Source organism: Passer montanus, unplaced genomic scaffold (assembly GCF_014805655.1).
Source record: "Passer montanus isolate IOZ18808 unplaced genomic scaffold, ASM1480565v1 scaffold55, whole genome shotgun sequence".
Classification (NCBI taxonomy): Eukaryota; Metazoa; Chordata; class Aves; order Passeriformes; family Passeridae; genus Passer; species Passer montanus.
Genome location: NW_024370485.1, coordinates 1325547 through 1340862, shown reverse-complemented (window position 1 = coordinate 1340862; position 15316 = coordinate 1325547). Strand labels below are relative to the sequence as shown.

General features: G+C 44.7%; 1 protein-coding gene across 4 annotated transcripts in view; it reads left to right on the top strand.

Moving 5' to 3' along the window:
- The window catches only part of GRAP2 (GRB2 related adaptor protein 2), a 100491-nt gene extending 86236 nt beyond the window's left edge, over nt 1-14255 (top strand). For 3 of the 4 annotated variants that reach the window (XM_039725582.1, XM_039725585.1, XM_039725583.1), the window contains 6 exons: nt 888-979; nt 3184-3303; nt 5009-5177; nt 6798-6929; nt 8256-8375; nt 10567-10746. In XM_039725582.1, the coding sequence (XP_039581516.1) occupies nt 888-979; nt 3184-3303; nt 5009-5177; nt 6798-6929; nt 8256-8375; nt 10567-10746 (813 nt within the window). Of the gene's footprint in view, nt 1-887; nt 980-3183; nt 3304-5008; nt 5178-6797; nt 6930-8255; nt 8376-10566 lie in introns of all 4 variants that reach the window. The other variant, XM_039725581.1, reaches the window with a different exon arrangement.
- Nucleotides 14256-15316: the final 1061 nt, after the last annotated feature.

Here is a 15316-nt window from a genome sequence, read left to right as displayed (position 1 = left end):
AAAACCAGAAAGAGCAGAAATATGGTCTATTTCATACAGCAGAATCCTGCCCCAGGAGCTGGAATGTCAAACAAAACACCAAAGACCACAACATTTGCAGTAAAATCCCAATGTGGTTGTAGTCCTGTCCTCTCTCCTCCAGCTTAGGGCTGTGTCTTGGGCCATCAGCCAGGGTGCCATGGATTTGGGCCCTCCCTGGTCAGCAGTGATGTTTCCAAGGACCATTACAGTTAACATTAATGTGAACACACTTGAAGCTGCTCCAGTGTGTGATGTGGACTCACTTCCAGCTATCCTACAATCTCCTAAGTATAATAGTGTCTTGAAAACACTTTTTGCCTCCTTCTTATAGCTACCTTGGCAAAGCTCAGGGCACCTGAAGACTTAAGCCACTAAAGAATCTCTTGTGAAATGACAGGTGAGAGCACATGGTAACATCTGTGCATCCATAACACACACAGACACAGCTGCATATCCCTCCACACCCATATGTCAGAGGACTTTTCACAGATATTTTCTTCTTCCCTTGTGAATCTGAGATGCTCCAGTACCAACTACAAAAGGGAGCACAGAGAATAAATTAAACCCCTACTAAGTCTTTCAAAGCTGAATTTCTCCATTTCACAGGTGTAAGAAATACACGGATAGGCAGTCAGACAAAGGGGTAGAGTTAATAAGCCATCTCTCTAATTCTACTTGGGCTTTTTTGTTGCTTGCTTGCTCTGAACTGGTCATCAGCCACTAACCTTGTTTCACCATGGGTGGGGAGAAGACAATGTGTACCATTTTCTTCTATTCTTACAAGACATTCTAGGTTTCTTCCTGAATCTTGGTTACTTTTGCCTGTCTCGGGAGACACATTTATTCCATCCATTTCTCCATTGCAGGTTTTGAGCTCCCAGGAAGAGTGGTACAAGGCTGAGCTCCGAAGTCACGAGGGCTACGTTCCCAAGAACTTCATTGATTTCCATGTTCCCCCGTAAGTGTGACAGGAATGGTGTCACCACCATGGTGACAGCACCGAGTGCTGTCAGGACGGCGCACAGAGGACAGGACAGGAGAAGTGCTGGGCATGGCATCCTACACTTTGGGGCTGGCCGGGATTGCCATAATGCTACACACGGTTCTGCCAGCACAGTGTATTTCTAGCCCAAAGCATCCTCTGCTCTTTTGGAGCTAAATGGATCTCGATGATCGCTGTCAGTCCCAAGTGACTCTTTTGTTACTGCTGCGCAGAGGGATGCTGGGATGTGGCAGGAATTGCATTTAGATGTCCTCAGAGAGAGGAAGAATAGTCATGATGTGAAGTCTTGGGAACAGAGGCTAAGCACAAAAGGAAGAGCAAGTAAATGAATTATAAAAAAAAAAATTTCCGCCCCTTCGACCCTTAACGACGCTGAGTCCCTTTTCCCAGGCTGGCGCGGCATTCCCTCCCGCGGCAGCGCCTGTGAGTGTGTGTCGGGGCACTAGGGGTCAGTGCGATGCTGCGCGGCGGTGGCAGCTGCTGTGACTGGCAGCGCTGACAGCCAGACGTGCCGCCCTGCTCGCTGTCACACACACACATCTGTCAGGGCACAGGCGTACCTGCACTTCTCTCTTCCCGCTGAGGAGACGGAACTGCGCTTTCAGAAAGGACTGATGCGCGTTGGAATCATGTTAAATGTGCTCTGCAGCCCCCTGCCATAAATATGACAGTGCATGGGATTTTTACAACTTTTCAGTCAGGAGAAAGGCTCCCAGCAGCACCCCTCATTGTCCTCTTTTTTCAGAAGTGCTGCAGCATTTCAGGGGTGAACAAGCAGGGCACCAAGCCCAGTACTGGTGGCTGTAACGCACTGGTGCCCTCAGCAGTCACGCTGGGAGCTCACAGGGATTTGGAGGTTACAAGTAAGTGCCTCTGTCCCCTTTGGAGGTGGCACTTCCTGGCCTTTTTGGACATAAGCCAACCTACTTGGCTGAGCTGAAGGACATTATTCGTTTGCTGTGCAAATACGGACTTGTACTTTTGGGCCTTAGGGGGATGAGATCTTCCAGTCAGTTGTTCTTGTTCACTCTTTCGCAGGGCTGTGCCATCACACAGGAGCACTGGCAGCTTCTTTTTTCACACAAATTTTTCTCATGTTGCTTTCTCTGTGCAAGAGCTGCGAAGAAATATTTTCACTTTGACACTTTTCTAAGCGCCAGGTCTGCACTTTGGAGCAGTTCAGGCCAGATGACAGAACTAGACGTAGGGAAGAAAGCTGCCTCCTATTTTTGATGGATTGTTTTTGCCCATCTTTTTCGTGTTAAGTAATCATTGAGATTAGTTATCAAGGCTCATCTGATTTTTCTTTGCTAATGATACATAGGTAAACTGTGATGATAATAAGGAATTCCAAAGCAGAAATGACAGATGTTAGGAACTTAACAGTCCTTAATCTTAATGCAATACAGGCAATTATGTATTAGGTGAAGTCAAAGACTGCAGATTGTGGATCTTATTAGCTATGGAGTGGATATATGCAAATGTATGTGATTTTGTGTTTCTCTACTGAAAAATTCCTACTGACATCATATTATTTTACTATTTATGGTGACTTTCTTATTATTAGTCCAGTGCCTTATGCTGTTGTTTGTTATGCCTGGCTAGATTTGTGTAAGTGTGCTTATGTATTCTGTGCTTCTGTGATGTTGTGATATTGCAACTCTTGCAGGAACCAATTTATTAGTAGTAAAACTTTCATGGCTTGCTTCTACTAAAAATTTATGTGTGTTCCATGCAATATATCCATCACAGCCCAGTAATTTTCAATCAGTTTGCCAAAAAGGAATTTGATGTATATGTCTGAGAATTATGTGTGCATATATGTATACATACACATTTGTCATTTAAAATTTCTTTGACTAACACTTTATTGTACTGTGTCAGTAATTACAGTTTCGGCTGAGTGTTGCTTCTTAGCAGACCAAAGCTTACATTGTTCTCTTTGCATGTACATGCTTTTACTACTCAAAGAAAATGGTCTGCATCCATCAAACCCCTGTACCTCAGCATATACTGGGAGGAGCCATATAGGCTCCTCTGATCCTTTTGTTTTCTTCCCTCCACCCTGCTTATGCACATTCTCCCTACCCTCAATGTTTTTATTCCTCACCTTAATTAACATCCTTATTCACATCTCCATGATTTTTCCCATTTGACAGCTGGTTTGATGACAAGATATCCCGCCACGAAGCAGAGAACCTTCTCATGAGCAAAGGAGTCGGCTGCTTCATCGTCCGAGCCAGTCAGAACTCTCATGGTGACTTCTCCATCTCTGTCAGGTATCTGCTTCTAACAGCATATTCCTGCTTCTTTTCCTGTTTAATGGTGTCTCTAGCCTCCTCTCATATGGATTCCTAATGTCATGTAGGCTCATGAGAAGTTTGCATGCTGCCAGTCACTGGTGGTGCTGCTGCGTTGTGAATGAGAACAAATTAGGCATCTGATTCCCAAATGTTTCTGCCTCTTTTCAAGTGACACAGTGAATGCCCCATTCCAAGGCTGCATCCCCTGGTGACCTCCTTCTTTGAAAGAGCTACAGCAAAGCAGAATGGTACAGGGAAAGTCTCCCACTGTGCTTAACATGTGTCTTCCATTTGTTTTAATTCCCTGAGAGCTCTGGTTACCAAATGCAAGAATTCAGCTACTAGCTATGAAGAGATTACTACTACATTGTTAACTTATTTCCCACAGGTCACTAAACAGCCATTGGACAAGGACTGGTTTTCCATTGCTTGCAGCCCAGCTGCATTTCAGCAGCTTTCTGTATTCCAGCACTTCTCAGTGCATCTGCTTCTAAGCAGAGCTCTTAAATGATGTTTGGTTTCCCAATTTTCAGTCAAATAGTTGATAACCAGTTTTAGAGTCATGATTAACAAGTCATGATTAGTCTTTTCCAAGTGGTGTGTACTTGCTGATTCAGGCAGTTCAAAAAGTATCCAGGAGGAATGCAGGAAAACATTCTGGTTACATTTGCACCAATTAACACCAGCAAATCAAGTACAGTCAGGCTCTTTTTCTGGCCTGAAGTCAAGCAGTGAGGCAGAGGTCAGATCTGTATGGCTGCACCCTCTTCACCCCACCAAACAGAAGAGCTGTGTTCAAGCAGCTCCCTGTGAACAGTTCCTGGCCTGTTCTTTCTGACCATGGCCCAGCACTATCTAAGGGAGAGCTTTTCCATTTAAACCACAGCCACGCTAACACTTCAACAGCTTGGGGCTGTAGCAGTCAAGGGAAGCATTCAGTCCCTGCCTGTCCCCATTAAGTTTATTTGTGCAGATGTAGCCTCTGAGAAGAGTGTTTTGAGTGCCTGGAGTTGCACAGAGCAAGGAGGTGGGTACCAAAGCCAGATCACATCTGGTGCAGAGAGGAATTGTACACATCAGACAAGAGGTGAGAGGAGAGGAGGTGCAGGGGGAATAAGGGACAGAAGGTTGAGATTGTTAATTTGGCTTGTAACAGCAACAGAAAATGTCTTTTTTTTTTTTCTTTTTGGATAGTGAGAATGACCTGTAGTAATGATGTTACACTGGATTTTATACCATCTTAAAGCTTAGTGTATGGCTTCATATGTCTGTGTCTGCATGTGGTGGTGATCCCCATGGTGTGCAAAGGTGTAATACAGGTCTTATAGTCAATGCAGACTGGATGTTAACAGGACCTGCAGAGGCTGTTAGGTAGACTACAACCGAACTTTTTCACCCTGGAAGCTCCTGTGACCTTTATTTCAAAAGAGAGGGTTTAAAACCCTATGCTTTGTTCTGATAGCGCTTTGTGACTGGGCAGCCCTGGGGCACTCTCTCTTTGCAAATCCATGAGTCTTTTGAAACAGAGCCACATCTGGGCCCAGTACACACAAGGACTGCCACTGCATGACTTTCCAGAAGTCTAGATTTGGCCAAGCAAGAAGTTTTGGTACCCTTCTAGACTTTCTTGAAAAAGGTAAAAGTGCAATCTGTTGATGATCTCTTTTCCATTGGGATCCAGGCATGAAGATGATGTGCAACACTTCAAAGTGATGAGGGATGCAAAGGGTAGCTATTACTTGTGGACAGAGAAATTCCACTCTCTAAACAAGCTGGTGGACTACTACAAGACCACTTCCATCTCCAGGCAGAAGCAGATCTTCCTAAGGGACAACAGCCAAGAAGAAAAGGTAAACACAAACTGTCCTTAGGAGTCAGTCAGAAACCTTTCTCAGTCAGAAACCTTTCTGTGGAAGGAGTTCATCCCATGATAAGGTCTCAGGGTGAAGAGGAGGACAGTCTGTCCCTGGAAACCCAGCCACATAAACACACTGGTGGAGCCTGAGACACAGATTCTTAGTTTTTCGATTCTTTAATTTTTTGATTCTTCAAATCTGAATAGAGGTGCTTTGCTAAACCTGTGCTAAAACCTCAGAGCTGATATTCTAAGATGCCAAGGGAAGCAAGACTTACCTTACTGAAAATGCCTAGATTTCCTAAGGGCAGGTACGGAGCTGACTGGTGGGTTGTGACTGAGAAGAATTTGAGTCTGGTTTCTTAATTCCCTTGCACGCACCCAGAGTGCAACTACACCTGCAAGTTTGTCTGCTCAGAAGAATTGTCCATCTTCTGCTACTGAGCAAACACAGTAAAAGGAATGTAGAGGAGCCCAGGGCAGAATCTGGAGAAGTTAACCTGGCTGTTAGGAACTGGAAAGTACCAAGAACATAGGAGATCTGGGAACAAGATGTGCCTTCAGGGAAGGTATAGTCAATGTTTGAGAAGGCAGACAAACCCCAGTCCAATGAATGCCTGGTTTTGTGCCAGGGGAACAAGCAAATGACATAGCAGAGGCTGATACACCTTGCACTCCCTGTACTGGGAGTGAACATGCCTGGTCACTGCAGCAACCAAAGTCCTGCTTTACTGGGAAACGGACTCTGGTATTAAATTACCAGGATGTGCAAGTAGAGGCAAGGCAGAAAGTCCGTGACCTGCTGACTACAGCAGTAAAGTTTTATAGGCTGCATGTGGGTCATTCTTGCTGGCTCAAAATGAGAGATGATACATTTTCAGTCTGAAGAATGGGCCTGGGTTGTTGTCTCTTTCTAGACCACTTACACAGAGCTTTAAAAACGCACTACTAAGGTATTAAAGTAGAGGCTCTGGGATCTGTAAGAGAGAGATCACAGTGATGAATCTCTGTGTCTGGGGAAGGAAAGAAAGACTGTATGCATGTATATCAGTATAACAACCTGTTTGGGCTGACTATGAGCAGGAAGGGAAAGAGATGCATTTGCTCCAAGATGCAGACAGGCAAATGAAAGAACAGAACTCAAGTTTGCTTTGGCAAACTCTCTTTATATTTGTTATGGTGATGGGCACAGCAGAGTATGTTTAGCACTCATCACAGTGGGGTTCCTGTTCACAATTAAAATTTTTAGATGCTACAGCCATATGATAAAATGATTGTAATATATAGATTTTAGTGCAGAGACAAATGAATTCTAAGGGCAGTATTTCAAGAAAGAGCTTGGCTCCTGTGCTGATCCTCACATCAGCAGCCATATTTTCGGCCCAGCACTGCCCAGTACTACCCTGACTTCAGATAGAGAGTGGCTACGACAAAGATCTAAAATACAGGATTCCTGATTTGTTCTTCTGTTCAGAGAGGTGAGGTCTTTTATTTGAAAGAGCCTCCAGATTAGTGGATAGTGGTAGTGCTCAGTGTGCATTGATTGCACAGCTTTAAACAAGGACGTGGTAGGAAGCAAAATCTGACCTCATCTTTGTGATTTTTCTTCCTTCAGGAGAGGCGTGGTGGGAGCCTGGAACGGGTAGGCCGGGAAGGATTCCACATGGGAGGAGCAGCTGGAGAAGATCATTCTTCTATATCCAAGAGATATGTAGAGCATCCTGTTCCCATACTGCAGCAGCAGCAGGTACTACCAGGAACAAGGGGCTAGGACATGAAACATTGGCTTTTACTGCTTAGTAGTGAGTGAGCAGTCATTTTGTCAAAAATCTGCATCTCTCAGCTGTGCACACAAAAGAGAACTTGTTTCCTAGATGTTTCCTACTTCTTCTCTTTATCTGCCTGGGCCAATTTGTGTTGGTATGACTGAGATGTGAGGTCATATGGCTCCTTTTCTTGGAATTTGATTTTGTCTCATTCTTCTTTGGCTAATTTAGCTACTAGATTCATAGGCCTGCTTGCTGTCCTTTACAGTATGGAGCAGCCCAAGACAAGGTAAAGTAGTGAGTCCTCAGATACAGTCAGCTGCACCAGCACAACTGATGTTCCCCCAGGGTATGGGGCAGAGGAAGAGCAGGGAGTGGGCAGGACTGGGTCATAATAACTCCAGACTGGCTGAAGTCCCCTTGGCAAGCATGGTTTTTATCTGTGACTTAGAAAAACCTCAGTTTTTCTACAAAAGTCTCAGAGACCAAAAAAAAAACCCCTCTCGGACCAGTTGTCCCAGCAGCTGTGAAACACAGCTGAGGACAGACAGCTTTCAACTCTTAAGAAGTAAAACCCAAAATAGAACAGTCTAAGCTCTTCCATGAGGGTCATTACTTGCAGAACTGAAGCACAGGAACTTTATTGGAAGCAGACATCTAAAATTATTCATGTGTTGGCTTGCCCCTGACTACTTGCCCACTAACGACTCTTAAATCCCCTCATTTATACACCTCAGAATATATATGTGTCGTGGTTTAATCTCAGCTGGCAACTAAGTACCATGCAGCCACTCAATCACTCCTCCTTCCCCTGGTGGGAGTAGGGAAAGAATCAGGAAAAAGGAAAAACTCGTGGGTTGAGATAAGAACAGATTAATAATTGAAATAGAGTAAATAGTAGTAGTAGTAATAATAATAGTTGTTACTATTATTTTCTATTTACTTAAAGGGAAATAACAAAGAGAAAGAGAGAGGAATAAAACTCAAGAAAAAGAAGCGATGCACAATATAATTACTCATCACCCACTGGCTGATGCCAGTCCCTGACCAGTTATTGGTCTCTTCTGGCCAACTCCCCCCAGTTTATATACTGGGTATGGTGTTCTAGAGTATGGAATATCCCTTTGGCCAGACACTGAGAAAGCCTTGATTTAGAGTGAGTCACTACTTAGCAACAACTGAAACATTAGTGTATTATCAGCAGCATTCACATACTAAAACCAAAACACAGCTATTACAAAGAAAATTAACTCTATTCCAGCCAAAACCACAACAACATGACTTTTCTGCTGCTGTTTTCTTTCTAGGAAAGATATGGTGGGAGTCTGGACAGGAAAGACATGATGCATAGACCAAGGGACCATGGCCAAGGAGGTGCAGGTGCTATGCAACGGAGACACACAGACCCACTGCACCAGCAGATGCCGGTAGGTGATGCACCTGGAGGGCCTCATCTGCCCAAATCTGGGTCCCTCAGCAATGGCAAGCAATCTGGACAGTGTCATTTACATGGAGGTTGCATTAGAAGTAGTGTATTTTTCCTGCCAGGCCATGACTTACAAGACATTTCTGAGTCTCAAGATTCTATCCCAGCCACTTGAATCTGCTGCTGGGACACTCTGAAGGTAGGACTACAGGGTTATGTGAGCATAGTTCTGGTAACTGCTCTCAAGGTCAGTCTTATGCAGCCTCAGTGGAAGAGGGAACTTAGCATGAGCTCAGCAAAATAGGGACAATCCCCATCTGGGACATTGGAATGAGCACAAGCTCACCCATGGGTTTTGATCAAGCACGAGACCAGTCCAGCAGAAGACATTTCTGAAAGCCTAATGATCTCCTCTAGTAGAACTTCATGTCCATTAATGCACAGGGCTTTCAATTATCTTTGCCCACAGCCAGGCAGTGACTGACGTCAGTAGCTAAATGTGCAGTACATTTTTTAAGTTCTTTGGAGAGCAGTCTTATGATACTGTACCACTGTACCACTGTACTGTACCAGTGCTCCTCCTATCTCGCAATACACTTGTAGTCACACTGTCTCTTCCATTAATTTTTGCTGCAGTCCTGAGAAGGCCTGAGATCACCCAGCTCCATTTGTCTGTGCCTGGCACATCTCTCAGACCTCCTTTGCCATCAAAGCAGGACTCACCTACCTGACACCCTTGGCTGTCAGAGCCTCTTAGCACAGTGGATGTGTCCAGATGTGTCTCTGCAGACACCCCAGACCACTCCCCTGCGGGATCCAAACCTGGCACTTGACCTTCAGTCACTACCTGCTCTGCCAAGTCCCACTGTGTGAATGCCCACACAGAATGTGGTGTCTTTCTGTGATTCCACTGCCCGCTACAAAGCCTTTCCCCATCAGCTCAGTGTGACCTAAGGATGCTCCTCTTCCTTGAAGAAATGTCCAGCTTAGCCCATAACCAGGGAACCAAGGAAAGAAGGGAAGGACAGCAGACCTTTCTCAAGAATGAGTGTAAAAGATCAATTGGATTAGGAGATTTGGAACATGTTAAAAAATAGGGGCATGCCCCTCTTCTTGGGAAAAGCCCCAAATCTTTAATATAATCCAGCTTAAAATACAATGGTTTTTATCTCTCAGAAGCTGTGACAATGAATAACAACATGCTTTTGCCTGCAACATCCCATCAGTGATGTTGAAGCCACAAATCCAATTACAAGAAGTTCTATATGTCCACCCAAATAACTAGGGGCAAGGTCTAAGCGGGGCCCTGAAGAGAAGATTTATCAAAATTTGTCTGCCTTCAAACAGATCTCTCCATCTGTCCCTGCCAGATATACCTCCTAAATTATCCATGCCTGGTGGTGTGGATGCCAGCAATTTCCCAGAAAGAAACCCAAGCTATCTCCTTTAAAATATGATTTCTGGCAAGAGTTGGAGATTGACTGCAAAGTCCTTTAGAAAAAATTTAACCATAGTGTACATTACAGTGCGCACCCCAGATAAACTGATATACCCAAACAGACACTAAATCCTTTGGATCTCAGGGACCTGACCTTGGGGAGAATCTGAACAAGGTTTAACACCCTCCCTTATGCCCCAAAAGTGCCTGAAAGAGCAAGTATCCTTCTTTATCCTTCTTTACAATGTTCTCTACTCTTGCCTCTGTGCTGGCTCTCTCTCGACTGGCTGAGGACATATTTTCGTATCTGTCCCAGCAGCAGGCCAGCTCCCTAGAGCCATTCCCTAATAGTTACAGCCCAGAAGGTCTCAGGTAGGACTCCTTCTGTGCTCCCATAACTGGCTTCAAATGTGGCTGTCTTGGCTGCCCTTACAGGGAAGAGGCAGTAATACCATGAGAACACAATTCCCTAAGGAGCTGCTCTCCGTCTGACTTTTCACCTTATGGTGCAAATACCCACACATACACTGAGGCTGCTGAGAAACCAAACACCATCCCTCAGGTGTCCCAGTTAATTGGTCCCTCCTTCCTGGCATCTTGGCCACTTCCTGGTTTAATTGCAAGTTGGTCTAAAATTCAGCACTGCTTGTCCTTGCTAAGTGAATGTATTTACTGGGTCTTCAGAGGGGTGACAAAGGTGATCTTTGAAAGTCCTGGCTCCTTGTTCCCTGCCTGTCTCTTCTCTCCTTTCCAGCGAACGCTGTGGGTCCGTGCCCTGTACGACTTTGATGCTCTGGAGCACGATGAGCTGGGCTTCCGCACTGGGGACATCTTAGAGGTCCTGGACAGCTCCAACCCATCCTGGTGGAAAGGACGCCTGCGTGGGGAACTGGGTCTCTTCCCTGCCAACTACGTCACACCGGTGCTGCTGTGAGGGCACAGTACGGCCCAGAGAGCTCTGCTGGAGCTGCTCTTCTGACGTGACAGGGACAGAGAAGGAGTGCATCTTCCCTTGCCACCAGGACATACATTGTTTTTTGTTCTGTCTTAATTTATTGGCAATAGATCTTTTGAAATGTTGGTATGAAAAAGAACCCTTTGAGGAAGAAATTTTTTACCCCTTTTTTTTTACAGTCATCAAGGGGAGGGAGCAAAAATCTTGGACTGTTCATTGAGACTTTGCTGGGTCCTCCCTGCCCTGTCACCTCTTTGGCCAACTATTGATAAGCTCCTGCAATTAGGTTTATTCTGTGGAAATGCCCCTCAGGAAAGTCAGGCTTCAGGTTAACTTCAGGTTCAGTATTCTGGTAGCCCTATCCTTTCATTTTGGATTTGGTAGCAGTCATAGTCTCTTCAGGCCCCATTCCACCTTTCTGTCAGAGGCAGGAGGGACACCCATATGAATTAAATGGTTCTTGGAAACCACATTAATCCTTCAGGTAGGGCTTTAGGTTGAGGTTGAAACAATCTAGGCTTTTCTTAATAGTTTCTGGTTGTCTTCTAGTTTAACTATTTTCTTAATAGTTTCTGGCTTACCCATCTCACACTGTGTGTGTGGACTGTATGGATATACCAGGTGAAAGGAAGGAACCCTGGAAGCTTTTGTACAAACATGCAAGTGGTGAAGGTATGGGAGGGCAAGAAGCTTTCTTTGCTTCTTCTTGTAGACCTGCTCTTCTTTCTGTACCCCCTAACAACTTACCCATTTTCAAGCTGCTCTCTTAGGTACCTACTTCACTTCTACTTCAGCTAGATAGCCTGGTTAGAGCAGATCAGGCCCTTCAGCTAAATTAGTATCCATTGATTGGATAGCAACTAATATCCCTCATTGGTTCCTTTTGTAGAACTGAGCTGGGGAGGGATTGGAGAGGTTTCTCTGGTTTGGTGGCAGAGGTTCTTTCCTGGGAACTTGCTGTGCTGAGGATCACCATGTACACAACTCTGGCTTACTGGAGAAATGTCTCAGAAATGTCTTAACAACAGGTTAAGCTGTTGTTTTACAGTAGGCAGAGAATAAAGCTGTAGCCATCTAATAGTCTATTCTCTATTCCAGTTTCTTTTGGATAAAATAAGGTAAATTAATAGGTTTTCAAATAACTGCTGAGGGAATGCCCAGATGTGATAGAAATTTTTTGCACATGCACATTACCTGTCCACTTCACAAACCCTGTGAAGGGGACTCAACTGCATAACCACTGCTCAGGCATGTTCATATGAAACAAGCTGCCTGAATTTTTCACAATGTGTGGGACCTCAGCAGTCAGCAAGAAGTGATGATTAATCATTACTGAAAAAGAAAGAATAGGTAAGTGAAAAACCTCTAAACACAAATCAGACTCAGCAACCAAAAAAAAAAATTCTTATCTTTTGTTAGTGCCAGTGGAAGAAAAAGAACCCAGGAAATAGGTTCTTGGGGAAGGCAAATTCAATGTAGCTGGCCTGAATAAAGCTGCCAGCTAGACAGAGTATTAGCACAAAGAACCCATTTTGAGAGAACTCCAAAAGCAGATTGTTAATGGGTGAAGTAAAATGAGAATATTTAACAAGGCATATAAGCTCCAAAGAGAATAGAAAACTTTGAAAGACACAGTAAGAACTTACTGGCTACCACAGTGGTCCAGGGAACACGACTGCCTGGGCTGGATGTGGCTCTGTTCTCTTGCAGGAGCTCTGTTGTAGCCCTTTAGTGTCTTCTTCTGAAGGGAAGTCCAGGAGGGTTCTTTTGGAACAAGATCCCTTATCCTTGTATGAGGATATAACCTCAGTGACTTCAGTATGAAGAGCAGTTTGGTGTGATTTGCCCTTTTTTAACCTTTTTGTGTGTTGGTTGGTTTTCTGCTAAAGTAGTAACAAATTTGGAAGAGAGAGGGTTAATACTCAGTGACAGTGAGGGAGAGCATTAAGGCCAAGAGGAGATGGAACCAAGAAACCAGAGACTAACAAAGGCAAAGGAGGGATAAAAATGATGAGTCTTTCATATTCAGCTCTGGCTGAAACAAAAGAAACGGTGTATTCACAATTATTCCCATCATGTCAAATCATCTTTCAATTAATTCCCTTTTTTCTGTATTAGTTACTTTTAAAATTAGAAGCAATGTCTCCTTTTCCTTTCCTCAGCACTCTAAAGACCCTCTTGGTAGTGAAGATGTAGTTGCACAAAATTAATTGAAGATAATGCACTTAGCAGTTTGATAGCTCTTCACGCATTTGAAACCCCTTTACAGAGATTAACTAATTAAGCAGGTCTAAGTAGTGCATTGTAAGTACCCCAGTGTTAACTCATGACTCATTTGAGGAAGAGGTAAATTTTCACGTGATTTTTGAATTGATGTTTAAGGAACTAATACCTAAGGTAATTCGTATTAAAGGACTGCGCGCTAATTATGGACAACATACCAGAACCACAGTAAAATCAGGATTTCTCATTATGAGCAGCACCTAATGACAGCAAAATTACCAGGAGGTGACAGCCCCACGGCATCTGTGATAACTCCCCCAGTGCCTTGCTCTGCTGCCTGTGCAGGGGCCAGGCTCAGGGCTGCCTTGCCCAGTCTCTCTTGCCTCTGCTTTTGGCCCTGCAGTGCTGCCTGCAGTTACTGCACACGGCAGGAGCTGCAAGGCACGGGGGTCAGCCTGCATTTTTGTACCCTCCCACAGTAAAAGTCTTTTTTTCCCCCAGCAAAAGAGCAGTGCTAAGGGTTGTAGCTATTCCCAAGTCAGTGGAGAGTCCAGATACAAGGGGAGGTATGCACAAAGTGGAGAATTTTGGAGGGATAGAAGGGGCTGTAGGATGGAGATATTTTCTATGCTCCATGCCATTTCCTGCCCATGAAATCCTCTCACAGATAGGCCACTTCATAAGGAAAGAGAGAGACACTCCTCTCCTCTAACCACATTCCCTGCCAACCTTCCTGCTCTTTCTTCCAACAGGTTTTAATTGTAGCACAATCCTTATTAATATTGTGATGACTCATTTACACCTCAGAGTCTATTGCCCGTGCAAGAGGCACATATTAGCAACCTAGGACTGGAGCCTTAAGGTGACAGTGCTGCACTGACCTTACTTGACATTTGCCAGTGTTTTGGAAAGAACCAAACCTCTGGAACATATCCCAGGAGAGTCCACTGTGAAACCAAAATGGGAAGGGATAAAGAGGAAAACCAGAAGAATATTTTGTTTCTTATTTTTCTTAAGCAAGAAAGACAGTTCATGAGAGAAGAGAATGTAAACTGAGATAAAAGTAGGAAAAGTATGTGGGAAGGCAAACATAAATTAAACAGAGAAAGCTGGACTTGTACGTGGTAAAATAAGTTTGATGAGCACAGCTGAGCTGTGCTTTCTCCTGTCTGAATGAACTTTTTTCCTGTGTTCTTCTGAAAATCCATATTTTGCTTGGAAATGTCTCTGTGATTAATAAGTCTGAGCTAAAAAGAGTAAATGGAAATTTCTTTTGATGTGAAGGATGTGCAGGCAGTTTTCTGTGCCACGAAAGAGAGGTCTCTCTGCATTGGTGTACATGTTTGCTGTAGCAGCTGCGCTCACTGGAGCACGCGGCAGAAACCATGGGATCAGGGCTGGTTCCCACTGGACTGCTCACAGGTAGGAACATCAGGGAGATGATCCTCAGGGCTGCCACAAAGTCAGCACCTGCTATGCCAGCCTCTTGTGCCAGAAAAACAAGTTCATGGGTGGCTGTTGTTGTTTTTTAAAATGAAGTTTCAGCGGGCTGTGCAGGAAGTCTGAAGCTTTTCACAACAGCCACCTGTTAATGATTTTTTCTATTAGTGGCACCTCTCATCCTTCCTCCCCAACAGGATCCCAATGCTGCAGGCTCTGGAAAGGCCCTTTTGCCTTGTGGAGAGTAACCAAGGATGTCACAAGCAGAAGATCCATGGCTTGAACAGCCTCGAACAGCAATGTGCCATCAGCTGGGACATTTTGCACTGCAGCAGCAATGGCACAGCAGGTGTAGTCCAGCAGTGAGGTGAAGGGTGAGCCCTACCCCAACTGGGAAGCAGCAGGTCTTTAGTAATGTCCATGTCACATCATAGGGACAACAAGGATGCCTGGCGGGACAGAACTGTGGCCATCTGGACTAGGGCTCTGCTCAGACTCCTCTTCTGTTTCTGCAGCTCTTTGCAGAGCAGCCTGGCTTACACCACACTAGGTGTGAGAAGTGTTTGGCAATGCTGCCCATCCCTGCCCAGTGCAGCCCCAGAAGTCTTCATGCACCTCCTTGCAGCTGCAGCCCATCACCTTGCTGCCTCTCCTGGGCCCATGGCCCAACTTGTGCCTCTGTGCTGAGAGAAAGTGATCTGCAGACATCTCATTTCTAATATTTGTTCAAAGCAATTGGCTCAGGTGCTTTCAGATGAAACCCCATGGAGGTCAGTCAAAACCATTAGTGTTCCCTAGGTGATCCAGGCAGTTACATTTACTGGTTAAAACACATGGATCAACTAAAGAGCTTCTGACACCCAGGCAATCCTTGCTGCTGAAAACT